Source organism: Equus asinus, chromosome 14 (genome assembly GCF_041296235.1).
Source record: "Equus asinus isolate D_3611 breed Donkey chromosome 14, EquAss-T2T_v2, whole genome shotgun sequence".
Classification (NCBI taxonomy): domain Eukaryota; kingdom Metazoa; phylum Chordata; class Mammalia; order Perissodactyla; family Equidae; genus Equus; species Equus asinus.
The window spans coordinates 14,225,840-14,253,391 of record NC_091803.1 but is presented as its reverse complement, the minus strand read 5'-3'; the positions used below and the strand labels follow the sequence as shown (position 1 = coordinate 14,253,391).

The following is a 27,552-nucleotide window of genomic DNA, read 5'->3' as shown; positions in this document are numbered from 1 at the left end:
TCAGTTTTCTCCTTAGATGCATTCAGGCAAATTCTCTGGGTACTTTTATTTTGGTGGGCAAGGCTAGGAAGTTGAAGAGGGAACTGGAGCAGATGGCTCTGTCTCAGGTCCCTGGTGGCCTTCAACACCTGCTGGCTTCTGAGTCGTGTGTGTGTGTGTGGCCCGGGTTATTATTGGAAGCTGAGACCCTCCACACAGCTTACTCTAAGGAAGTCGTCCCTCAGTCTGCTCCTTAGGCCTTCAAGGTAGAGTATAGGGTCTCTTCCTGGGGGCTCCCATGGGGAGGGGGGCAGGGAGGTGCTGCTGGTGAGGTCGAGCTGGAGAGGGCAAGGGAGGCGTAGTGGATGCCGTCATCCTGGGCAGCGAAAGAGAAGGGGGTTAGTCAGTGGAGGGGGAGCTGTCCCCATCTGAGAGCAACCATCCCAGACCTGAGTGCCCCGTTGATACCACATCCCTCTATTCCTTCCACCCCACCTTCTCCAAGCTTCCCTTTAATTCTTTCTGGCCCTAGTCTGAGCTCCTTACCTTGGGGTCCAGCTTGGGGTCTGTATATTGTCCTAGAAAAAATCAAGATGTGCTGGGGTCAGGTGGCAAGGCATCCAGGGTAGAGAAATGGGCAGGGGGCTGCAGTACTGAGGTTATCTGCTAGGTTAGGACCAGGGTCGTGTGGGATGGTGGGTGAGGAAAGAGGAGAATACTGGGGCACCTGTGTGGGTAGGGAGTGTGTGGGAAGAAGGAAGACTGGTGGACAGTGGGGAGTGATGGTGGTAGGACTTACCTTTATTCCCAATATTCTCGTACTTCTCCTCTTTATTCCCAATATTCTCGTACTTCTCCTCAGTGTTCTGGAAGGATCCCCTGCATGGGAACAAGAGGGCGGAAAATGTGTTAGAGGCAGGGCAGGAAAGAGTTAAAACCCGCATCTGGTGGTTCTCTTTGTTGGGGGCTCTGCGACCTGCCTGGAGAGGCTCAGAAGATGAATGCAGTGGTGTAGGGTCAGAAGGAGGCTGCCGGGAAGAGGACTGAGAAGCAATTTTCAGCGTAGCCCAGCAGAGGTCGCCGAGTGCCCACTGAAGGGGGATTGTTCTAGCCACGTGGCTTTTATTGAAGGGGCAGAGAGAAATCCTCAGGCTGAGCTCCTGTCCTCGCTGCTGGCACTGCAGCCCTAAAATCTGGAGAATGAAAAGCAGCAAAGCTAATCTCAGGTCCTCTGGGTGAGTGCTCAGGCCCTGGTCCCGGGAGGAGACGCCAAGGTTTGGGGGGGGGGTGGGAAAGGGTGGAGGGGAGGGAACAACACGGGATAGACACCAGAGGAAGGCAAGTGGCAAGAGTGGGGGAGGCACAGGGAAGAGGGAGCGGTCCGTGGGAAAGGAGAGTGTGGGAATGGGAAGAGAGGCTGGAGAAGAGGAGGAGGTTGGAGGGTGTGAAGGACCAGGGCTGAGAAAGGAAGGGGAGCCCGGCAAGAGGAGAGGAGGCGAGGCTGGGAGCTGAGGAGGGAAGCTGCTCTGAGAAAAGACAGCAGCGGAGGAGCTGGAGGCAGAGGATCTGTGGCCCTTCACCCAGGTCACAGGGAAAGGACAGACTGGATGACGAGCAGAAAGAGGAAGAACGTGGAAGAGGTGGAGGTGTTTGGGAAGCATGGGTTCAAGATGGAGAGAAACCAGGAGGCACAGAAGGAAAAGCTTAGAAATGGGGACGAAAGGCGGAGGAAAGGGGGCACCAGAGAAAGATGAGGGGGAAGCATTCTGCCATTCTGGGAAAGAATCAGAGAAAGTGCTGGAACCCTTCAGTCCACTGTTCTCAGGGTTTTGTTTTTGTTTTTTGTTTTTTTTAGGAGACAGAGCCTCAGGAAGTGAAGGGCCTGGCCTGTTGGGGACACCTGAGGATGTGGACTGGAGAGTCAGGATGGGAGCAGCTGTGAAAGGCTCACTCCTGCTGTTCTCATAGGAAACTCCCTGTTTCCCAAACCAGTGCCCCCTGCCCACCCTGCCCCACCTTGGAGAACAAGCACTCACCTGGCTGGGGTTCTGGCTTTAGTCCGCAGACCTGTAGGGGGACAAACGGTGTCAGTGTGCCATCCACGGACGGCATCTCTCCTCCTGCCTTCTCTGCTCCGTCCTACTCTGAGCCCATCCTTGGAGAGACCGGAGCAGCGAGCAGCTCTGCCGAAACCCCTCTGGGAAGGGCCTGGGACTCCGCGCCCACATCTGTCCTGCTATTGTCCCCAACACCACATCAGGAGAGTAGCTCTTCTCTGCACCCTGTGCCTGCTTCACCCTGCCCTCTCTCCCAACCTTTCCCTCTGCTTCCTTCTCCCTTCCTTGGACTCCCCGTGCATCCCCCAGCCTGTTCCTTCCACTGCTGAGCCCTGGCCAATCCACCCCTCTCCTTCCCTCCTCTTGTCACAGGCACTACCCCTCCCTCCTGCCCTGACAAACCAGCTTCTTGTGCTTTCCTTCTGAGTGGTGGCTGTTTCTCTCTCCCACCTTGTGAACCTCATGACTGGAATCCATGTTTGCACTGCAGCCCGTTCCTCTCCATCCTCTTCCACTGACCCTCTGCTGTCTCCCCATGCCCTCGACCCTGACATCCTCCTCAAGTCTCTCTACAGGATTTCCCAGGGAGTTGGCCCCTGGTCCACAGACCTCCTCTCCACCACCCATCACCATCCTAGGAGATCTCATCATCTACAGGGACAACCCTCTGAACACACTGGGGCCCCCAACTCCAGCGACCTCCACTCCACTCAGCCATACCCTGCACTTTGTTTTTAATCACTGGGACTGAGAACTCTGAAATAATAAGTGCTGGTATCATTTTACCTTTTATTTAAGATCCAGGCACAAATCCTCCATTTCTTTTTTTTTTGGTGCAGAAGATTGGCCCTGAGCTAACATCTGTTGCCAATTCCGTCTTTTTCTTTTCTCCCCAAAGCCCCAGTACATAGTCATATATCCCAGTTGTAAGTCATTCTAGTTCTTCTATGTGGGATGCCGCCACAGCATGGCTTGATGATGTATAGGTTTGCACCCAGGATCTGAACAGGTGAACCCTGGGCTGCCGAAGTGGAGCATGTGAACTAATTACTACACCACTGGGCCGGCCCCAGTGCTGGTATCATTTTTATGCTACAACTTCCTGTCCTTCTAACTCTCTCTCTGCCATACCTGTGCTTTGACCTCACTGAACTCTTGTCCCTTGATAATCTGCTCTCTTCCAGGTTATCCAAGCTCCCTGCTGAACCCTCCACTCTCCATCCCTGCTCTCACTAGCTCCTTGGCCTCCTGTGTTCCCCTGTCCTTAGGCCACACCTAGCTGACAAATCTCCAATCCTGGATGTGTCCCATGGTAAGAATGCCATTTGCTTACCCAAAATCCACTCACTTTTTACTCAGTCACAGAATCTGGATTTTATTTGGAGTGGCAGTGTGCTTCCCTACAGATAGATGTGGGACATGTGACTACCTTCTAGCCAGTAAGATACAAGGGGAAGTTATGGGTAGGTCTTTCAGGAAGGCTCTTTTAAAGGAGGACACACAGCTGGGGCATAGTTTTTTGGTCCTTTCCTTCATCCTGTTTTCTGCCTGGAATTCAGAAATAAAGGCTAGAGTCCTAGCAGCAATCTTGGACCATGAGGCCACCTTCAGGATGGAAGCCAGTATCTAGAACAGTGAGCAGAAAGGTAGGAGCCTGAGTGCCTAGGAACAGTGGCCTCTGCTGTCTGCCTCCAGATGCTTTTATATGAGGGGAAAAAATAAACTCAGTCTTGTGTAAGCCACCATTACTTCTGGTCTCTGGTGCTAGCAGCTGAACCCAACTCCTAGCCAACAAGTCCTAAAGGTTTCTAAACCTGTGTGGTTGGATACTGCTGGGGAAAAACACAATCGTGCAATGAGGCTTTTACGGATTTACTGTTTCTTATCTGAGATAAATCCTTAAATACCATCTCCCATTACCTGAGTGACTATGTCACATTTTCTCTTCATCTCTGACCCTCATTCTCACTCTCAGGAGACAACCATGATGGTTTTTGATCTGCAGAATTAAGAAAAAAAATCCTAGGGGCCAGCCCGGTGGTGCAGTGATTAAGTTTGCACGTTCTACTTCCGTGGCCTAGGGTTCACCGGTTCGGATCCCAGGTGCGGACCTACACACCGCTTGGCAAGCCATGCTGTGGCAGGTGTCCCACATATTAAAGTAGAGGAAGATGGGCACAGATGTTAGCTCAGGGCTAATCTTCCTAGAAAAGAAAAAGAAAAGAATAAAAAAGAAAAAAATTTCTACATAGTTGAATTTATCAATATTTTTATTCATGACTTTTGGGTTTTATGTCATACTTAGGGCATTGTCTCCACTCCACAGTTATAAAATAGCCTCATTTGCTTTCTTCTGAGGGTTAGTTTTTCCCTCATTTGAATTTTTGATCTCCATGGAACTTATTTTGGTGCAAATTATGAGGTAGGGAGATAAGATGATTTTTCTTAGATGGCTACTCAATGGTCCCAGTACCATTTATTGAATTACCCATCTTTCCCCACTGATTGGAAATGCTACCTTTAACCTAGTAAATTCCACATATATTTGGGTCTGTTTACATCCTGCCTGTATTTGAGTTTTTCTCTTCTCTTCCATTGGTTTATCTGTGTATTAATATGACAATGTCAAGTCATTTTAATTATTGTAGCTTAATAGTTATAAGTGCTAAGGCTCATCTAGTGCTTACTCTGTGCCAGGATCTTTCTAAATGCGTTACATTTAATCATCGTGGCAACCCCTAGGTAAGTACTATTATTATTCCAATTTTAGTGATGAGTAAGTTGAGGCCCAGATAATAGTACCATGTGCAAGAGTTTGCCCAGCTAGGGTGTGAGGCAGGACTGAATGCAGGCGGTCCACATTCTACACTCGGCACCTCTGTGCTTTAACATCTGAGAGGGCTAATCTCCTCTCATTGCAAATTCTCTTTAAGGTAATTTCAAATCCATTTTGGAGGGTGTTGGGGTATAAATAATCAATGCCTCTCGCCCTGTCCTCTCTGTGGGCTGTGAGTGCATACATCCAAATTTCTGATGGACATCTCTACTCAGATGCCACACAGGTATCTCAAACACAAAGTACCCAAACTAGAGAATCTTCGTTCTCTCCACACATGGTCTTGACCTCCTTTGTTCCCTAATTTACTTGATGGTTCCATCATAGCCTCAGTCACCCAAGCTGAAAACAGGGGACTTATTTCCACTCCCTCACCCCACATCAAGCCCATCACCAGGTCTTACTGGTTTCCCCTCTTAAACTTTTCCAGGATCTGGCCGTTCCCTCCATCCACACGGCCAGGGCATTAGACTGACCCCAGCCTGGCCCAACTCCGGCCCCTCCACCACAGACTGATGTATCTGTAAGGCGAAGCTGAGCTTGCCACTTTGCTGCTTCATGTTGCCTCTGGACCACAGGCTCTTGGTATGATTTACAAGGTCCTCTCCTCCAGCTGCTGCCTGCTCCACAGCACTGAGCTACTTACAGGTCCCAGAATGGCTTCCTCCCCCTGGATGGACAGTGACCTCTTCCCCACCTTCACCACAATTTGCCTGGCTAATTCTTTTTTATTCTTTGAGAGTTTTTGCAGGCGTCACTTCCTCCGAGAAGTCCTCCCTGATCACCCCTCCTTTGTCCCAACCTACCACAGCTCTTTCCATTTGAGGCAATTAGCCCTTGAGGCAGATTCCTTCTCCTTTTCCCTCCCCTACTGAGTTCCTTGAAAGCAGGGCCTATGATTTATTTACTTTTCTATCTCCAACTACAAGCCAGGCCCTGGAAAATGGGCACTCAACCAATGCTTGCTGAGCAGAGCCAACTTCCTGTCCCTTCAGCTCTCTCCTTACCTTTTTCAGAGACTCTCCCTTCCCCATGAACCAAGAGGTGAGGACTGATGAGAAATGATTAAGTCAAGAGATGAGAATCGGAAAATGATCAGATTGTGGAGAGGGACTGGTCTGGATCAGTGATTCTCAAACTTGATCATGCACAGACTCCACTTGAGAAGACCGTTAAAAATGCAGATTCAGATTCCCAGACCTCGAGCCCAGCAGGGATCTGCATTTTTAAGGGCACCTGGGGTCATTCTGATGCAGGTGGGTTCTGAGAAACACCAACTGGGAAGCTAGGGGAGAGGGCGGGGCTCTGAGCCACTTACCTTTCTTTTTCTTCCACCTCAGGTAGACCATCAGTCCCAAAATCAAGGTTAGGAGTACAGCGCCAGCCAGCGCCACCCCAATTGTGGCTCCCAGACTCAGGGGCCAAAACCCTGAGCTCTTTTGGCCCTCTGAGACACTGAGGTCAGCTGTGGTGGTGGTGGCAGTGGTGGTAGGGCCCAGGGTGGTCTTCTTGACAGCTGAAGAAGACATGAGAAATAAGTAAATTCTCCCTTGGGGGTGTGGCAGTATCTGGATGAAACTGTTACATCTTGTTCCCTAGTTTGGGGAATGTTGGGGTTGGAGAGCAACTTTCTGAAGCTCTCACATAGGGAGGGGAGTAAAAGGGGAATGCTGAAGACTTAGAATCCAGATCACACGGTTTAAGGAGTAATGTCAGCATCATGGTGGAGTGAGTTGTTCCCTTTGTGTCTCCCCTCTAAGTTACAACCATCCATTCATCAACAGAGGATTCCCTACACAGCACAACAGGATGCAGAAGAGATCCAGGCATCTATACAGCTGAAGGTCGGTGGACTGGACCCCCAGGAGGCAGTGGAACTAGGGGAGCAGCCCCCTCCTACTCCCCCCACAGTGGTGATCCAGGGCATGGATCTTCACACTGGCCCACATGCCTGTGAGAAAACAGGCTCAGCTTGCTCCCTCCCAGTGGACTCAGCCTGCTTACCCGTGAGTGTTCCCAATGCGGGCAGAGAAGGCAGCTGGCTATGTCCTGCCCATCTCCCAGCAGATCTAGTGTGTGCGCCCCCTCCCCCTCTCGTGGAAGTGGCCAGGTCTTTCTGACAGTGAGGATAGTATACAAAACTCAGATTTTTCTGGATGGGGTGAGGTGGTCTGACCTGTTTTCAAAACACACTGGCTCGTGCCAGCAACCAGAGGCTGCTCAGTGAGCAACAAAAAAACCTCTCCTCGCTTAGCCCCTGCTCCCCACTAGCAGTAGCAGGTGGAACCTGTGACCAGAGGCTTCCGAAACCAAAGCAGAACCAGTGACCCAGCCCATAGTGGCATCACGCTAACAACAGCTCCACCAGCAGCGGTGGCTGCATACAATTCTCTGGGGCCCTGGCAGCGACAGAGACCCCCACAAACCCAGCACCCCTGGCAGCAGTGCAACCAGCACCCACAGACAACCTGCGAGCACCAGCACAGGTGGTGCATGGGGCAGCAGCATCTGAGTCTGTGGAGAGTCCGCAGAGAGCCAGCAGAGGAACATGAGACCCAGGCGACCTCAGAAGCAGTAGAAGTGCTCACAGCCTGGTGACCTTGGTGGCAACACTTGAGACTAAAGTGACATTGTAAGCAGCAAGGTACCAGCAACCCTGGAGGCACAAGCATACAAATATAGCACTGATGATGCCTGTGGCAGAGGCAGTGGAGGGTGGAAAGGGCAGGCTCTCAAATACAACCAAAAGCAGCCTAGGACCAAAGTAACCAAGGCTGTACCCAAATAAGAAAGGTGGTTACTGCCACAGATGCACCAGCAGAGGATCAGTTCATCAGTCATCATGAAGAACTACAGTAACACAGCAGAACGGAAGGAGAATGACAACTCTCCAGAAACCAAACTTGAAGTCACAGAAGATTGCAATCTAACTGACAGAGAATTCAAAACAGCTATCATAAAGAAACTCAACGAGTTACAAGGAAACTCAGAAAGACAGTTCAGTGAGCTCAAGAATGAAATTAATGAACAGAAAGAGCACTTCACCAAAGAGACTGAAACTCTAAAAGAAACCAAACAGAAATTCTGGACATTAGGGACACAATTAATGAGAAGAAAAATAAGGTAGAAAGCATTAAAAATAGAGCAGGTCATATGGAGGAGAGAAATAGTGAACTTGAGGATAGAAACCTAGAAATGATTCAGGTGGAGGAAGAGAGAGAACTAAGATTTTAAAAAAATGAAAAAATTCTTTGAGAAATATCCAACTCAATTAGGAAAAGTAACTTAAGGATTATAGGTATCCCAGAAGGAGAAGAGTTGGGGGAGAGGAGCAGAGAGCTTGTTCAAAGAAATAATAGCTGAGGACTTCCCAAATCTGAGGAAGGAAACTGGACATGCAAGTACATGAAGCTAATAGAACTCCTAATTACTTCAATGCAAAAATACCTTCTCCAAGGCACATAATATTAAAACAGTCCAATGACAAAGCAAAAATAAGGGCAACAAGAGAAAAGAAAATAACCTACAAAGGAACCGCCATCATGCTTTCAGTGGATTTCTCAGTAGAAACCCTACAGGCTAGGAGAGAATGGAATGATATATTCAAAATACCAAAAGACAAAATCTATCAGCCAAGAATACTCTAACCAATGAAATTATCCTTCAGAGATGACTGAGAAACAAGAGCTGTGGGAGTTCATTGCCACTAGCCTGCCTTACAAAATACGTTGAAAGGAGCCCCCCCATCAGAGACTAAAAAGCAATGTTTTACAAAATCTTGAGCAAGGAGATAAATAGATAGACAGAATTGGAAAATTACAGCTCTATATCAGAACAGGTTAGCAAACCATCATAACATAAAAGATAAAGGGAAAGAAAACATCAAAAATAACTATAATCCATACAATTTGGTCGCAAACTAACACCACCAAAAAGAATAATTTGTGACAACAAAAACACAGAAGAGAAAGAAGAAAGGGATGGAACCTGCACAGGCTAATAGAGATAAGAGGCTATCATAAAAAGGACTATCTCATCTATGAGATCTTTTATGTAAACCTCATGGTAACCAGAAAACAAAAAATCAGAGCAGAGTCACAAAGCATAACTAAAGAGAAAATAAAGAAAAACATCATAAAAAACCACCAACTAAAATGGCAGACAGAATTACAAGGAAAAAGAAACACTGGAAATATAGAACAACCAGAAAACAAAAGATAAAATGGTTGTATTAACCCCCCACACACCAATAATCACTCTAAATGTAAACGGATTGAATTTGCCAATTAAAAGACACAGATCACTCAGTTTAAATCCTGACTCTACCACCTATCAGTGGTGTGACCTCAGAACCTCATTTCATCACCTGCAAATAGGGATGACAATGGCTAAATCACCAGATTAAAATTTTTTTTTTTTATTTTGGTAAAACGTATGTAACATAAAATGTACCATTTTAATGTACCATTTAATTAAATTAATATATATTGAACTTTAGGTCCTACAAACAGATTATACCTTTGTAGATGTTTAATGCACTGTTAAAAAATTGCCATAATACTAAGCCACAGGAAAAAAACACACTTCAATGAGATCTTCGTGTTAGTGTGAACCAAATTCTCTGTCTACTTTTATTAGAAATTAATAATGGAAGTGTAAATACCCTCTATCAATTGAAATAAAAAATTTTAATTACTTAGTCAAAGAAATATATATAATAACATGCTATTTAGAAAATAAAAACCAGAGTAATACATATTTTTAAAAAACCTCCTGGAATATGACTAAGGCTGCACTCTAAACTAAGTTCATAGTATTAAATGCTTTCATTATTTAAAACAGGAAAGATTCAAAAAAATGAATGAAATAGTCAATTTCTAAAGAAAAATTACCAAAAACAGAAAAGAGCCAGCCCTAAGAAAACTCAGAGTTAGAAATTAATGAAAACCTTTGTAGGAATAAGTTTATTAGAAAACAGAATAGTGGTAGGAATAATAAATGCAGGAAGTGGTTATTTAGGGGGGAAAAACCCAGGAAAACAGACAAGACTCTCACAAACCTAACAACAATGGAAGAGTCCGTTGAAATCATGAGTGCGTATATGCTCAATTACAGGTTGATAAATCTAAAAACCTCTGTAAATCTACACTCACTTTCACCTTGAGAAATGGATGATTTTCTGAAACAAACAAAAATTTTACAAAGTGGATTTAAGCAGTGGTAAGCTATAACCAATAAGCACACAAAGAAGTTAAGAACGCTATGAAAGAACATAAAAATGCTAAGTCCAGGAGGTTTTATGGGTAAATTGTTGTCAAAATGTAAGGAACAGATACTTCCCACATAGAAGATTCTAGAATACAGAGAAATATGGAAAACTACACACTTCTAATTCATTTATAAAATGATAACATAGACCTGATGCTAATATCCATTCGTAATTTTTTTTTTTTAAAGATTGGCACCTGAGCTAACAAATGTTGCTAATCTTCTTCTTCTTTTTTTCCCCTGATTTTTTTCTCCCCAAATTCCCCCAGTAGATAGTTATATATTTCAGTTGTGGGGCCTTTTAGTTGTGGCATGTGGGACGCCGCCTCAGCATGGCTTGACGAGCAGTGCCATGTCCGCACCCAGAATCTGAACCAGAGAAACCCTAGGCCACCAAAGTGGAGCGCGCAAACTTAACCACTGGGCCATGGGGCTGGCCCCCATAATTTTTTAAAATGCAGATTAAAATAAGAGGCCAGTTTTCTTACTGATCTGAGTGGAGGAAAATCCCCAGTATTGGCGAGGGTTTGGGGAAAGAGGACCTTCACACAACTGGAGTGTAAGTTGGCACAGCCTTTGGGGATGTGTGTGGGACTATCTATCAAAATGTGAAAGACCCGTGCATGCCCTTTGACCTGGTGATTTCAGTGCTAGGAATTTATCCCGTGGAAACGCTGTGCACGTGTTCAAAGGTGTGTGTTTAAGGGTGCTCTTTGCAGCTTTGTTTGTGATGTGACAACAACCTGAATGTCCTTAAATAGGAGACTGATTAGGTAAATGTGATACACTGTACATGGGAGACCGGCAGCCATTTTTTAAACAGGCACAGACGCCTATGTACTGCAATGGAAGGATACCAGACGCACAGGAAGTAGAAACAGCAAGTTTAGAGCAGAATAGTGTGCAGTTTGATTCTACTGTGTCACATGTCTACACCCACATCTAAATCTACATCTGTATCTATGTCTGTAAGGTGAACATTTCCACGGAAGGAGGTGGTGGCCGGGGAGATAAAGTGGAGAAGGAGGATTTTACTTTTCATTTGACTCCCGTCTGTGTCATTTGAGCATTTCTTTTTTTATTATGTGCAAGCATTACCAGTCCCTTTATTATTTTTAAAATGTAACACTTATCTTTATCAGAGTTGTATAGGCACATAATTTAAAGAGTCAATAAATTCCACACAGCTTATAAAAACAGCGACCCTGCCTAAGCCTCCTCACTCCTTTCCACTCCCCAGAGGCAACTATTTTCAACACCTTTAGCTATTTCCTTTGGCCATTAACCTCGTATTTCTAAGTGACATGTGTACACTGCTGTTGCTTGATTTTGTGGTTTTAGGTGGTATCTATTCACTTGCAATATTGAAATTGAAGATTTAGATCTCTTACATCCACATTTTCTCCATCTTACTCAACTTCTCAGCATTTAATATTCTCCCTTTCATGAAACGGGTCTTCACTTGGCTTCTGGGACACCATTCTCTCTCTTGGTTCTTCTCCTGCCCCCCTAGCAGCTCCTTCTGAGTCTTCTTTGTTGGCTCCTCCTTGTCTTCCCACCTGGACCAGTCATGGTTCAGTCCTAGGACCTCCTCCCTGTCTACACTCACTTCCCAGACAATCGCCTCCAGTCCCAGGGCATCAGCGACATGCTGATGACCCCCACATTTACACATCCAGCCATATCTCCCCCTGTGCTCCAGACTCAGATCTCCCTGCCTCCATTTGTTTGTCTGGTAGCGTCTCAAATTTAAGATGTCCTAAACAGAAACCTAGATTCTCTTTCAGACTCGTTCTTCTCCCATTTTCCCTCTCAGTAAATGGCAACTCCATTCTTCAAGATACTTAGGCCAAAAGCCTTAGAATCGTCCTTGGTTCTCTCTTAGTCACCCCCTACATCCAATCGTCTGCAAATCCTGTCTGCTCTGTCTTCAAAATATCACCAGCATCTGGCCACTTCTCACCTGCCATTGCTGTCACCCTGTTTAAGCCACATCATCTCTCACTGGCCTCCTTGCTTTTGACCTTGCTCATCTGTATAATCTTACTCTCCATAGACAACCAGAGGGACACGTTTACAATGTAGATCAGATCAACGTAGATCAGATCATGGCACTCCTCTGCCGGAAACCCTCACAGGCTCCCATGACACTCAGAGTGAAAAGTTCTTTCCTTGGCTTTCAAAGCCACCACAGGACCTGCCTCCACTGCCTGTTCTGACCTCGGTTCCTGCCACCCTTAGCCTCTTCATCTGCTTCAGCCACACTTGTCCCAACTCATGGCCTTTGTCATCGCTGTTCCCTCTTGACTGGAATATTCTTCTCCCGACCTCTCCCTCACTTCCTCCTGATCTGTTCCTAGGCTGGACTTTTCTACTAGCTTCTCTAGATCCACCGTCCAACTCTTCTCTGCCCTGTTTTGTGCCTTTGGTGGCTGGTCCTGGTGGACTCCACTCATGGGCTCTCTCACTGGCTAGTTCCTATTCAGTGGTCAATGGGAGTCACCGGCAGGAGACAGAAGAGAGAGGAGGGTAGGTCAGGGCATAGCCCTTGGCCCCTTCCCTGATGGGCACTGTATTAGTCAGGTTTCTACAGAGAAATAGAACCAATAGGATACATAGAGTTACAGGAAGAGTTTTGTTATGAGGGATTGGCTCACACAATTATGATGGCTGAGAAGTCCCACAATCTGCCACCTGCAGGCTGGAGGCCTAGGAAACCCCACGGTGTAGTTCCAGTACAAACCTGAAGGCCTGAGAACTGGGTGGGGTTGGGGGGTGGGGAGGGGCAATGATATAAGTCCTAGTCTGATTCTGAAGGCCCGGGAACCAGGAGCTCCAATGTCTAAAGACAGGAGAAGATGGATGTCCCAGCTCAAGCAGAGAGCAAATTTGCCCTTCCTCCACCTTTTTGTTCTATTTGAGCCCTCAAGAGATTAGATGATGCCCACCCACTGCTCATCTCTTTCTGGCCCCTCACAGACACACCCAGAAACAGTCTTACCAGCTGTCTGGGCATCCCTTAGCCCAGTCAAGTTGGCACTTAAAACTAGCCATCATGTTGACTCCATCTTCCTAGAGGCTACAGCTCCTCTCTGGGGCCCTCTCATGTACTCCAGTCCTCTCTGGGTACCAGTACTTTCTCCCTCCCTTGCTCCTTAGGCCTGTGGCTGCTCCCAAGGGTCTCACCATCCCTGACTCATTTCCCTACCCTGTGCCCCACTGAAAACTCTCCTCAGTTACCCTGTTTGACTGGTTTTTCCTGCCAGCACTCTGGCTAATGTCCCAGAGGCCTGCCCTGTCCCATCTGAATAAAGCAACACCCCAGCCACCTCTATCCCACTGATTCTGCTTCTTTTTCCTCCTTTTCTCCTTTTACCAACACCTGACATACAGGCAGAATTAATTTCTTTGCTTTTTTTAGTCTTCTTGCCACACTCAAATGTACGTTCCATCGTTGAGCCCTTTTCTGTTTTGTTTTGTTTTTAACTGCTGTTTGCCCAGTGCCCAGCTTAGCGCCTGACACATGGCAGGCACTCAGTCAGTGTTTGTTAAGTCAGAGGTGAGACATCTTGGATCAATCCTCAATTTTCCGTGTCTTTCCTTTTAGTTTCTGTATTACTTTCCGGTGGCTGCTGTAATGGATCACCACAGACTGGGTGACTTACAAGAACAGAGTTCAATCTCCCACAGCCTAGGACAGCAGCTGGGGATTGAGTGTCAGCCGGCTGCACGCCCTCGGGAGGCTCTGTTCCCTGTTCTTCCAGCTCCTGGTGGCCGCCTCACTCCCGTCTCGGCCTCCGTGGCCACACTGCCTGCTCTTCCGTCTGTGTCAAGCTCCCTCTGCCTTTCTCTTCTAAGGACACTGGTGTTTGCATTTAGGTCCCACCCAGATCATCCCAGACAACCTCCTCATCTCACAATCCCCAGCTGATTCACATCTGTCACCACGTAAGGTAACAGTCACAGGTTCTGGAAATTCGGATGTGGACATATCTTCGGGGGCCTCAATTCAACATGCTACAGTTTGTAAATCTTTGACCTTTTATTCTACCTTCTGAGAGATTTCTAAAAAATTTGTCTTTCCATCCTTTTATTGAGTTTTCCATCCGTGTTATTACGTCTCTAATTTCCAAGAGCTCTTTTACTGTTTGGAAAGCTCCTTTGTAAGGCACTCTTTCTGGTGACACGTATGCGACCTCTGAACTTCCTGACAATGATGGTTATTTGAAAGTTCTGTTCTCCCTCTGTTGTTTTGGTTCCTTTTGCTCTCTGCCTTTCATGGGAGAAGCTTTCCCTAAATGTTTAGTCTAAGCATATTTTAAAATGGGATGTCTGATCCCAGACACAGCTGAGGCGTTGGTGCATCCGCAGTGCTGGGGGACTTGGTGTGAGGCTGAGACCCCACTCTCCCTGTTCCCTTGGCTCTCAGCATGCAGAGAGCCGGCTGACTGGAAGCTGTGTGTGTGGGTGGGAGAAAGTGCTTGTCAGTTAGTGGGCTGTAGGGTGATCGGTTAGATTTCTAGGTCTTTTTTGGCCCATCAGATAGATTTCCCAGAGAAGAACCCCTGATCTTCTGCCCGTGGTGGGGGGATACCAGCCTGGCTGCCTGAGTCTTGGGCGGCATCTGAGGGGGTCGAGGTGTGTAGGGTCTCATCAGTTCACCAAACCTCCGGTTTCAAGGACTGAACCTTTGCCCCCCGTATGTCGGGTGTAATCCTCCCAGTGTCCCTCTGTTCATCCTTTCTGGAAAGCCCATCTCCAGTCTTCCGCTGGGTGGGAGATGGGGGGATGGAGGTTTCCTCCTTCTTAAAGCAATTTTCAACTTGTCCTCTAGTTTTCAGACTCCTTTCGCTCCCACTTCCAAGGGTCCTTGTGGACGCCATTCCAGAACCTTTAGGGGGTTTTGCGGTGCAAATCGCCTTTCTTCTGGGTTTCCCCACTCCTCGTTTAGGGTTTAGCTCCTCTGGTCTCCCAAGCCAGTTACACTAGTCTATCAGCTTCCAGCTTCCCAACTTTTGTTTTTGTCCACCTGGCTCACATATTTTTGTCCGTGTGGATTTTTGTCTTAAAAATTCTCTTCGCTGTGATTTTAGTAGCTTTGGGGAGGCATGGAGGTAAACCCTCCAGTTTGGCCAGAATTTATGTATTACTTTTACAATGAAAACTGTAAAAAGTAAACATTCAAAAAATAATGTTGCACATTCATAATAAAAATAAAGAATAAATAGGAAAAAGTCTTGTGAGACATTTACATAATCTTTAGAAGAACACCCCCAAGGTCTTCTGACGAACATGAAAGAGGACTCGTTCCTGGGTGGGAGACTGTATATTACACTGATTTCCGTTTCTATCAATTGCTTTACAGGTTTAACACAATTCTGATTTACACAATCCCTGTGAGTGTTTTTCTGAGGACTTGTCAAACTTGTTCTAACATTTATGTGAAAGAACAGGCAGGCAACAATAATAAGGTTTTTGAGGAAGAAGTCATGTGGTTGAGATGGGAACAGTCTTATCAGCCATGAAACACGATAAGGTCACAAGAACTAAAAGAGTGTGACAGTGATATAAGAGCAGACAGACCAGTGAAACAGGACAGACAGACTAGAACCGGATGCTATTCCTCAAAAGAACTTAGAAAGTCAGGCCTACGAATCAATGCACAAAAGATACTCAATAAATGGGATTGGGACAATTGATTGTTTCTTGCTATAAAGATCAATTGAATTCTTCACCTCACACCATATACCAATAGAAATTCTCACTATATTAAAGAGTTTTATTGTGAAAAGTAATCAAATTATACAAAAATAAGAAGAAATTAAAGTATTTTCAACCCCTAGTGGGACATGGGGTTTGGGGCTTAGAAATAAAAGAGAATAATTACGAAGGAGAACAATTAGATTTTGCTACAGAAATAAAACATCTGTATGTGAAAAAAAATCAATAAGCCAACCACAAACTAATCAGTCACTTTTGCGACAAATATTCCTTTGGCGTGATGTCTTTGAATGGGGGTACTGCACTTGGGTTGGAAAGGTTTCTTTTTTATTACTTTCCTGTATTTTTAAAAAAATAATGAGCATGAGTATCTAATTGCATTAATTGAAAAAATTAATTTATTGATGAAAAAGCTCATAGTGAATGTGACTGAAAGGAGAAATGAGAAAAGTGAGGAAGATCTGGAAGGAGGCAGAGGGACCTAAGGAGAGGCCACATCTCTCAGAAGCCACTTAAGGGAACACAGGGACGGCAGACATTATAAATCCAAGGCTTAATCAGGATGAGCCACTTTCTGTTTGCCCTAAAACCAGCCCAGTGGTGCAGACGGGGCAGGAGTTTACAAGGGGAGGCACAGAGAGCGTCCTTCCCAAGGGAACAGATATGCTGCACTGACATTGTTTAGAACTGCCAGCCCAAGTCATTATAAAAAGCAAACCGACTTAGAGGATCTTTAGTTTTCCAAAAGATTTTCTACAGACAGTGCACCCCTATTGCCAGCGCCTGGGAGAGACCCCCTCCCCCACTGCTCTGGAGACAGTTAACCCGGGTTCAAGTTCCCACGCCCCACCCAGAAATGGAGATCTATTATGCAACACATGGATTATTAGGTTTAATACAGGTCAGGACAGGGGATGGCCCAGTGGTGCAGTGGTTAAGTGCGCAAGTTCCGCTTAGGCGGCCTGGGGTTCTCTGGTTCCGATCCCGGGTGTGGACATGGCACCACTTGGCACACCATGCTGTGCTAGGCGTCCCACGTATAAAGTAGAGGAAGATGGGCACGGATGTTAGCTCAGGGCCAGTCTTCCTCAGCAAAAAGAGGAGGACTGGCAGCAGTTAGCCCAGGGCTAACCTTCCTCAAAAACAAAAACAAAAAACAGGTCAGGATAACAAGACAATCAAGTCAGTGGGTGAGGCCAAGCAATTGGTTAAGAGAGGAGGGTCTGGGATTAAACCGGGGTCAGATCCCACCCCGAGGGTGACTTTGGGCAGGTGTTAGGTCTGGGAGCCTCAGTTTCCCTATCTGTAAAGGGAGAAGGAGAGCAGTACCTGCTGTTACTGTGGGGCCGCGGTGTAGGTTAACTGGGGTGATGCACACCCAGGCGTTCAGCCGGATGCAGTGCACAGTAGAGGGAGCTGCCCTATTGCTGCAGCAGACGCGCCTCTTAATGACCAGGACAGAGGAGCAGGATGAGAGTGGACAACGGGGACAATGTGACGGAGAAGCACAGGGAGGGGTGGGGGCTTGGTGGGATGTCAAGAGGCAAGGAGGGTAAAGAGGATGGAGGTGGGGGGAGAGGGAGATGGGACAGGAGAGGAAACAGGAGGGATGAGGTGGGACCCTTGAGGGCCATGTTCTAGGGGGCGGGACTGGAGCCCCAGCTTGGAGCAAGAAGGGAGGCTAACTGGGGAGCCCAAAAGCTGCTGACGCCTGAGGAGTGGGGGTCGGGGCTGGACCTGGAGGGGGCAGTGAGGGGAAGTGGCAAGGAAGGCAGCCCAGGTTTGGGGAAGATTAAGGTGAAAAGGGTAAAGTTGTCAGAGGCATGGGGAGGAGTGGAGGGGAGAGGGAGAGGACTTTGAGAGAAGGGTCAGGGAGAGAGGGCCTGGGTAGGTCTGGGGGATGAGGGTGTCTGTGGCCTGCAGGAGCCTCAGCAGGGTGGGCGTGGCAGCTGCCGGGGCAGCTGGACTCACCGCGGGTGATCGTGAGGTTGGTCCCCAGGATGGACTGCCACATCTCCTTGTAGCCAGTCAGTGTGTTCAACTGGACCCGGCAGAAGTAGACACTCTCGTCCTCCCACCGCAGATTCGAGATCTGGAGGGAGCCGGTCTTTGAACCCTCCCTCCAGTTCAGCAAGAGCCGGTTCTTGTAATCCTTATGGATGAAATGAGGGGTCATGTTGTAGATGAACTCCCCATGGAAGTGCTTCCGTCTCCAGGATATACTCAAGTTGTGACCCTTGGTTAACACCCGGGGGTAATTGAAGGAGAAGGGGATGTGGATGGAGCCACCCTGGGGGGCTGAGAGGTGCTCTGGTTGGTCGACCCAATAGCCAGTCTTTGGATTGGATCCTGCCGAGCTACCTAGAGGAGAGAGGGAGGAGGAGAGAGTTGGAAGCCATTGGGAGAGACAAAGATAACCCCAGGGGGTCTGGCACCCTCACCCAAGGGCAGTAGGGTGACAGATGGTAGGACTGGCCCTCTGGCCTGGATGACTCCTCTCCAGGCTTGGGATAGGGAGGAGGTGAGGGGCTGGAGGGGACCCAGCACTGCAGGAACAGCCCTTAGTTAGGGGTGGGAGGCCTGGCTGGCAACCCCAGCAGACTCCTCCAGATACCCGGTCACAGCCCCTCCCAGGGACTCCTCCCATGGCCTCAGGCAGAGCCAGGGTGGTTCGGGCCACTCACCAGCCTGCAAAGATGCCAGCAGCAGCAGCAGGGGCAGCCCCATCGCCCTGCTCTCCTCCAGGGAGATGAGAAGACAAACAGCACTGTAGGGAGGCCCTATGTAGGGGCCACCTTGGGGAACTCTTGTCATCTGGAGAGCAAGGATCAGCCTCCTCCAGAGGACAGAGGGAGGGTGGGAGCCTTCCTCAAACCCGCCCACCCCCGAGTGCCCAGCACTTCCTTCATCAGTCTGGCTTCTTCTTTTCCTGTGTTGCAAGAGGGCCTCCCTTGTTGTCAGTGCAAAGAGAGCCTGATATAGATCCCCAGCCCCCATCTTCATGCTGAAGGGCGTGGTCCTGACCTTGGCTGGAGCCTCTGCTCTCCTGCCTCAACTCCCTCCCTCCGCCAGCCCCCTTGGCATCTCCTTAGGCATCAGTGTCTGTCTCTCTCTCTCACTCTCTCTCCCTTTGCTCTGGTTCCCTGAGTGTCTCCCAGTCTCTGTCTCTCTCTCTCATCCTGGGGGAGGGGGCGGCAGCAGCACAGCTCAGGTTCTTCAGAGAGAGGAAAGTGGCCATGAGTCTCTACCCAGCTACAGCCCCACAGAGAGAAGGAGAAGGGCGCCGATGGTGGTCAGACACCCTCAGCCCCAGCCCCAGTGCCACCAGGGACTCCCCTGAAGTCCTCAGGCAGAACCAATGCCTGCCAGGCCCCTTCCTGCCCCTGGTCTGCTCCCTATGTGCAGTCTCACACCCTCCCTGAGGTTAAGAGGTGAGGGTGGGCTGACATTCCCACCTCCCCAGGGAGTGGACCTTCTGGAGGCCATATCTGGACTCACAGAAGGCAAGACTGAACCTGCAGGGCCCTCTGTCCTCACCACTCCACAGATGAGGAGACCAGGCTCACAGAAGCCTTGCCCAGCTCCGTGGCTCTCAAGTGGCTGGTCTAGGACTCACACTCCAGTCTTGTGGAGTCTGCAGAGCCTGCTGCTCCTTCTGGATGCTTCTACCTGGTTGCACACAGAATCTCTGGGGCTCATCTTCCAAACGGAGTGTTCTGGGGGGTGAACCCCAGGAGGCTGTAGTTTTACAATGCTCCTTAGGCGATTCCACTCACAGCTGTGAGATCCCTGGCTAATCCAGGACCTTCCTTGGACAGAGCAGGAAATGAAGACTCACAGCGGTAATGTCATCCTGGTGACAGTCCCTGGGACCATCTGTAATAGAGGACACTGCCAACCTATGACTGGTGGAGGACCGGGGTGAGAGATTCGGGGCCTGGGACCTGTGGTGGCCCACAGGGCTGGCTCTGAAGGAGGCCCTGCCTCACCCCCTCCCCAAGATGAGGTTGGAATCTGCTTACTGAGTAGTCAGTGGGAGTGAGGGGACATGATTTCATCAGAGGAAGTGGCCTCAGTCTTCTGGAGGTGGAAGCAAGCAGACGGTCTTCCTTTCTCCTTTCTCAGTTTCCTCCCCCATCTTAACAATTTTCTTCCCCACTTTGCCCACAGCCAGCCCAGCAGCCCCCACCCTCTCTCTTTTCTTACCCCTCCTCCCAGGCCTGAGAGGAGAGGTTCTGCATTTTCATGGAGTCTCCTTATCTGAGCCAGGCCTTAAACCTCCATTGCCCCATTTTTGGCTTTAAAACATTCTGTGATGGATGTATCGTTATCTCCATTTTACTTATGGGGAAACTGAGGCACAGAGCCTTAATGTCCTAGAGTCCTCTGGGCTGTGAAAGGTGCTTGGGTGAATTGGTAACAGCTGGAAAGGTGGGCAGAAGAGAGGACAAAGGACCCACTGGCTTCTTGGCAGGGCCTCCAGAGTGTGGCTTTCTCTGTCTGAGGTATGAGATCTGGGTTCCATTCTTGCCTTGCCCCACTGGCCGTGGGACCTGGCTGGACAGTCTCTTCCCTGCCAGGCTGTCCTAGGAGAGGACAGACTCCACCAGGGGGTGTCACTGCCCATTCTGTTGAGTAGCACAGAACTTTTACAAAACAGGCTCTGGATAACTTTCACGTCGTACCAGCTTTCAGGTGCCTCGGGCCCTGCTGCTTCCACATATGGTCTCCTTAGAGGCAAGTTGCACATTTCACGTCATGTTTAGGCCTTTGGACCCATTTGGATCCTCATGAGTCTAGAAGTTGTGAGGTTGATTTCTGCTCAGGGATGGTGTGTGGTCTCCTGGTTTGTTCATCCTCCTTCTGCCAGCAGGAATCAGAGGGCCTGGGAATCAGCCTTTGGCTGTGGCTCTACTCAATGAGGGGCTTTTGGGAAGAGGAGGGCCTGGAGTTTTGTGATTCAAAGATGAGCAGAGCCTAAATGCAGCCCTTTAGCCCAGCAGGTGGCCATGGGGAAGAGGTCAGAAGCAGTGTGATCAGCAGCAGGACAGAGTGAGGGCAGGAGCTGTGGACTGTATTTTGGGAATCACCGTCTTAGATCGTCCCCAAGTTCTCCCAAGCTACCATTCTCCCTTCCTCATTGGCCATGTCTATCACTGCCCCAACTCCTTGCCCCCGATGGCATCTCACCCAGTTCTTGTTTTCCCCCCCAAGATAAGGAATAAGACAAAGACATCTGCTCTCACTACCTCCATTCATTATGCTGGAGATGTAGCCCATGCAATTAGGCAAGAAAGAAATAACAGTGTTCTAAGTGTATTTTCTTAGATCCTGTATTTATGTATTTGGCATCCATTCATCAAAGGGCCAATTGTACTAACTATATTTTCTTGTATTCTGTATGTTTGATGGTCTGGCATTTGTGGCCTTACTGACTGGGGAGAGACTGCCCCTCCCAGGGCTAGCTAATTCTTAGAGACAGCAAAGGGCTCTCCTGGGAGCATACCTTTCAAATGCAAACTAACCAATCCTGGGCCCATACTCTAAATGACTTCCTTTACCTAACACTCAGGCAATATTTTCCCTGTCCTAAATCGACCCTGGGCCAGGTACCAGGCAACCAGAAACAGCACCTATGGCCCAAAGCCCACTAGAATTAGTCAAACTAGCCCATCCTAAACTGTTTCCCCTGTCTCTCCTTGCCTTTCCAGCATAAAACACAAGAAAGACTGTGGCCTATGTTGTCTCCCCTTTCTTACTTCTGTCCCCTGTATTTATGTATTTGGATGTGTGGCAGGTGGCCGTGTATGGTGTGGAATGACCTCTCCCCTTGGGCAATGTAGGCAATAAAAACCTTTCAATGGCATTAGCCTTTCTGTGTTGTCACTCAGTCACCTCTATAAATTAAAATCTCACATGCAACAATTGAGACAAAGGGCATCCAGATTGGAAAGGAAGAAGTAAAAACTGTCTTTCTGCACAGATGACTAGATTGTTTATGTACAAGACCCAGTGGAATCTACAAAATGCCGCTGGAACTTTAAGTGAGTTAAGCAAGGTTGCAGGATACAAGATCAGTATACAAAAATCAATTGTATTCCTATTTACTAACAACAAAGAATTAGAAATCGAAATGAAAACAATAAAATTTATAACAGCATCAAAAAAATGAAATACTTAGGAATAAATATGTCAGATGTGCAAGATCTGAACACTAAAACCTACAAAACATTGCTGAGAGAAATTAAAGAAGACTAATAAATGGAGATTTCATACATGAGCCAACTCAATACTGGTAAGATGTCAATTCTCTCAGAATTAATATGTAAATTCAATACAATCTCAATCAAAATCCCAGTAGGCCTTTTTTAGATATTGATGAGCCAATTCTAAAATTCCTATAGAAAGTCAAAGTACCTAGAATAGCCAAAAAACTTTGAAATTGAAGAACAAATTTGGAAGATTTGCACTATTTGACCTCAGGACTTATTGTAAAGCTACTGATGTACTGGCATCAAGATAGACACATAGATCAATGGAACAGAACAGAGAGTACAGAAGTAGACCCATACATATATGGTCAATTAATTTCCAACAAAAATGCAAAAACAATTCAGCGGAGAAAGGATAGTCTTTCAAACAAATGGTGGTAGAACAATTGGACATTTATATACAAAAAAATTAACGTCATACTTTGCTTTATGTACAAAAACTAACCCAAATGAATTGTAGGCCTAAATTTAAGTCCTGAAACTACAAAACTCAAGAAAATGACATAGGAGAAAATCTTTGTGACCTTGGGTTAGGCGGAGATTTCTTCAACACCAAAAGCATGATCCCTTAAAGAAAATACTGATAATTTGATATTCATTAAAATCAACTTCTGTTCTTCAAAAGCTACTATCCAGAAAATGAAAAGACAAGTTCTACCTTGGAAATAAGATTTTCAGATCACATTACTGACAAAGGACTTGTATTCAGAATGTACAAAGAACTCTCAAAATTTGATAAAACAAAAGCTCAATTTTAAAAATGAGCAAAAGATTTGAATAGATACTTCATCGAAGAAGATATATGGGTAACCAATAAGTACGTGAAAAGACGTGTAACATCATTAGTCACTAGGGAAATGCAAATGAAAACCACAATGAGATACCATCATCCATCTATTAAGTGGCTAACATTCAAAGACCGACAATACCAACTGCTGACAAGGATGTGGAGCAACTGGAACTCTCATACACTGCTGGTGGGACTGTGAAACAGTACAACTACCTTGGCCATTCCTTCCAAACTGAAACCCACACCTACCATGTGACCTAGTCAGACCACTCACCAGTATCACGGTTTTGACCAACAGTCAGCATCACCTGGGAACTTGAGGGAAATGCAAATCCTCAGGCTCCACCTCAACCTGCTGAGGTTTGAGGACCACTGCCCTGGGGCAAGGATACTGACATTGACAGAGGACCTGCCTTGTGTGTTACCTTTACTTTTCACAGCAACACTGTGAGAAGAAGGAATTTTATTCCCACCTGAGAGAGGAGGAGACTGAGGCTCAGAGAGGCCACCTCACTCACTCCGGTTCCCTCCACTGGGCTGGTCTAGAGTTTGGGTTACACTCAGGTCTGTCGGCTTTGTGAGGTTGGTGCTTATCCAAATGACTGCTCCCACCCTCGACAGTTTAACCTCTCTCCTTTCCCCTCTCCTCACACAGCCCTTCCTAGAGAGAGTGGTTCATCAGTGCTTCATTCAGAAGGCCACTTATCAAGGCCTGGGGAAACAATGGCAGGAGGGATGTGAGTGTGGCCCCTGAGATGAGGCAGTCCACCTGAGGCACAGAAAGAAGACAAGTGGGCCGTCTGTGTGCCTCTGCTGACATCAGCACTGTTTACTTCCTCCCGTTTTCCACCTGGAGGAGGGGCCCAGAGAGGATTTCTCCTGCCCCTGGTTGGGCGCAGGCAGGCAGCGGGCCCTCCAGGAATCAGAGTCCAGCTGGGAAGGGAGGACCCTCGTGTGAAACAAGTAGAGGGAGGCTCGGGCCTCACAAAGTTAATGTTGAAACAGGCGGGGATGACATCTCCGAATTCTGTGCACTGGGTGCTTTGCAATTGTATTAACTGTGTCCTCTTACTTGCTGATTCTTGATGCTCTGACATCTGGGGCCTCAGCGACCAGGCAGAGACCACCCCTCCCAGAGCTAGTGAATTCTTAGAGATAGCAAGCTACTTGCCCAGGAGCATGCCTTTCCTATGCAGACCAATCCGTCCAGAGCCCACATGAGAAACACCTCCTCTATTGGGCTCTTATGCCACAAGAGGGCACTATGCCTTCGCCCTGTTCACCCCAGGGCCAGGGACAGCTCCTAATCCCCAGAACCCACAGAAATTATTCTAACTAGTTAATCCTAAACCTGCTACTCAGCCTCGCCTTGCCTTTCCCATGGAAACTATAAGAAAGTCTCCTGCCACATTTCCCCTCACTCTCTCTGCCTGATCCTGGTGCCTCCCCACAGGGCCCTGCATGGAGTGCTGCAACTCCTGTTTCCAGGGATCTGTGATTATAAACTCCTTCCTTCATGACAGTCATTTCTGTGTCTGTGTGTCTTACCATACTCGATTAAAACAAATCCATGGTGTATTTTAAAATAGCACTTAACTCTCCCAACAAGCCCAGGAGTTACGCAGGGTCTATTATGGTTCTCCTTTACACAAGAGGAAGCTGAGGTCGAAAGTGAAATTATCAGTCTTGACTGAGTTCACATTGCCAGTAAATGTCTGCAGTGGTGTTGGGTCTGAGCACAGAGCCTGTGCTCCTGACCACTTCCCCGTGCAGTGACAATAGTCAGCAATCCTCTAGGTCACATTAACAATGAAGTGTCCCCTTTTCTGTGTTGTCTTCTTGCTGCACAGGGCGATGCTTGAGGACTGACTAGGGCACTGGCTCATGGAGCTTTGTGTCCTTGTCACCTGGCATAGTGCGTGGGGCAGTCAGTGCTGACTGAATATGTGTGGAAAGAAAGAACGGAGAGGCCCTTAAAGGATGCGTATCAGGTGAAGGCGATGCATGTAGCTTTCCAGGCCATGGGCAGTGTTTTCTGTGTCACCTCATTCTGTCCTCACTCAGACCCTCTCAGGGAGTACTGTCATTATCCTTCCTTTACAGACGAGAGGACTGAGGCTCTGGGGAGGGAAGTCATTTCCCCAGCAGTCTGACTCCAGTGCCTGCCATCTGTGGTTTGTGCCTCTGTCATCTTCACAAGTTTCATTTCTCATGTAAGTGAGACCTCCTCACCTGTCAGCCTCCTTCTCATGCCACCAGGCTGCCTTTCAGCTCCTGATCCATCTGACAAATGCCAACTGAGCTTCTAGAGGATGAGAGCAGAGGCCTGGGAACTGGGTAGGAAGGCTGACCCCTGACCTTGCTGAGCTCCCAGCTGGGAGAAGAGAAAGGATACTCACAAAGAATGGAAACAGGAGACCTCTGTCTCCCTTCCGCTCAGAGCAGTGGTGTGCTGGTAAATGTCCAACAAACAGCTCTCCAGAAAGAAGCCCTGATTTGTAGGATCTGCCAGTTTCCATGGTGTAAATACTCCCACAATAGTGATAGAACTCCTGTACGGACTGAATGTTGTGTCCCCCCCAAATTCACATGTTGAAGCCCTGACCCCCAGTGCCGCTTCATTTGGAGGTGGGGCCTCTAAAGAAATAATTAAGGTTAAACGAGGCCATGGGTGGGGCTGATCTAACAGGATTAGTGTCCATATAAGAAGTGACTCAAAGTGCTGCTCTCTCCTTGTCCAACCACATGCACTGAACACGGCCATGGGAACACAGAGTGAGATGATGGCAGCCGCCTACAAGCGTAGAGAAGAGTTCTCAGAATGAAACTACTCTGCTGGTACCTTAATCTTGGACTTTTCATCCTCTAGAACTGTGAGAAATAAATTTCCGCTGTTTAACTCACTCGGTCTGTGGTATTCTGTCATGGCAGCTGAGCAGACTAACGTAACTACCAGTGTGAAGTCGCTGAATGTGGAGTTGGCAGAAATGTGCAGCACGCGCCATTGTCTAGTGTTCCCACTGCACAGACACAAGAGCATGACAACCTCAAGTCACAGATGATAGTGAGACGTGGAAAAATATGTAGGCCGTGATGAGTTTCCTTCATTTTTTTATATGCTTTATTTGATTGTAAGCTTATATTATTTAATTTTTTCTTGATTAAAAACATTTTTTATGGTGGTAAAATATTCACAACATTAAATTCACCACTTTAACCATTTTTACGTGTACAGTTTAGGGGCATTAAGTACATTTTCCCTGTTGTGTACCAACTGACTGACAACGTATGCCAAAATTTAACAGTTGGCTCCGGCACACCACTGTCCGTGGCTTCTCCCAAGTGGTCCCCAGGTAGGTTGACAAATATAGAAGAAAAAGCCATGGAGTGATTTTGTCTTTGTGCATTTCACAAAATTCAAATTTAAGATGAATTATGATTGACACACAAATCCTCGTTTTTCTTTTTCTCTTCTGGGAAAGATTGGTGATGAGCTAACATCTGTTGCCAATCTTCCTCTTTTTTTTTCCCTTCCCTTTCCCTGCCCCAGTACATAGTTGTAAATCCTTCTAGTTCTTCTAAGTGAGCTGCCACCACAGCATGGCTAGTGACAGACCAGTGGTGTGGTTCTGTGCCCAGGAACCGAACCCGGGCTGCCGAAGTGGAGTGTGCTGAACTTCAACTGCTAGGCCATCAGGGCTGGCTTTTCTTTTCTTTTTTTGTAATATGTTTTTAGTCAGCTTTCACTCTGAAAGGCTGAGCATGTGCTTACGGGGCCTGAACTGGCAAATCGATCTCATCTGAGGTGAAGGTGAGCTCATCTCAGCCCACAGAACTTCAAGCCATTGCGTGTCACTGGCCCATGGTATTTATTTTTGGTTTAAAACAACAGAAGTTTGTTCCCTCATAATTCTGGAGCCCAGAAGTCCAGAATCGAGGTGTCAGCAGGGCCGTGCTCCCTCTGAAGGCTCTCGGGGAGGATCCTCCCTGCCTCTTCTGGCTTCTGGTGGCCCCAGCTCTCCTCGGTGTCCCTTGGCTTGTAGATGCATCACTCACTCCCACGTCTACTTCTTAGTGTTACGACCGGGCTTCACTATATTCCCAGTTCACAAAAGTGGACCAAGGGCTCTAGGGCGGTACACTGAAGGGGACATAAAAATCGTGATGAAAATAGTTAACACTGAAATGCAGACAACATCATGCAGGTGACAGTGATTGAGACCCGGAGAGGACGGAGGGAGGGAGGTTGTGTCTGCTGAGACGAGTGAGTGAGGACAAAGTCTTCCCCGAAGTCCAGGGCTGATGTCAGCAAACTGGAAGTTAGCACCCCTGCCATCCTTGTCCCCAGTACATAACCTGTCACAGGACTCTATCAAATTGTGGTCTCTGTGGAAAGTTAATTTTTGGGTACAAGAAAAAGCAATGTTCTTCAGTACAGATTTGTTTCTAAAGCTGGAGAAGATACCAAAATCACTGGGTATGACTCAGTGTTGTGCTTCCTATAGCCAAACAGGATACAAGGCCCCCTGGTGGACCCAGGATGACATTGCTGGCCCTGATGTGATAGACGTAGCCCATTTTGCCTCCCACCTCCACCCTGCACGCTTGTTCCCCCCTGCTCTTACTGGG

At 47.6% G+C, this 27,552-nt stretch overlaps 1 protein-coding gene across 1 annotated transcript; it reads right to left on the bottom strand.

Annotated features, from left to right (window-relative positions):
* On the bottom strand, positions 1-18,829 carry PILRA (paired immunoglobin like type 2 receptor alpha). Its single transcript, XM_044746626.2, has 7 exons — positions 18,546-18,829; positions 17,833-18,222; positions 6,191-6,388; positions 2,016-2,046; positions 779-858; positions 526-557; positions 1-355 (listed from the first exon to the last, which is right to left on the bottom strand). The coding sequence occupies exons 1-7, from the start codon at positions 18,673-18,675 to the stop codon at positions 233-235; spliced, it is 984 nt and encodes a 327-aa protein (XP_044602561.1). The 5' UTR covers positions 18,676-18,829; the 3' UTR covers positions 1-232.
* Between the last annotated feature and the right edge of the window lie 8,723 nt (positions 18,830-27,552).

Excerpts from the sequence above, each read along its gene's own strand:
- PILRA (XM_044746626.2), bottom strand. The coding sequence starts at position 18,675 with ATGACAAGAGTTCCCCAAGGTGGCCCCTACATAGGGCCTCCCTACAGT. Across the intron at positions 859-2,015 it reads AAAGCCAGAACCCCAGCCAG|GGGATCCTTCCAGAACACTG; the intron begins GTGAGTGCTTGT and ends GTTCCCATGCAG. Across the intron at positions 558-778 it reads CGAGAATATTGGGAATAAAG|GACAATATACAGACCCCAAG; the intron begins GTAAGTCCTACC and ends GATTTTTTCTAG.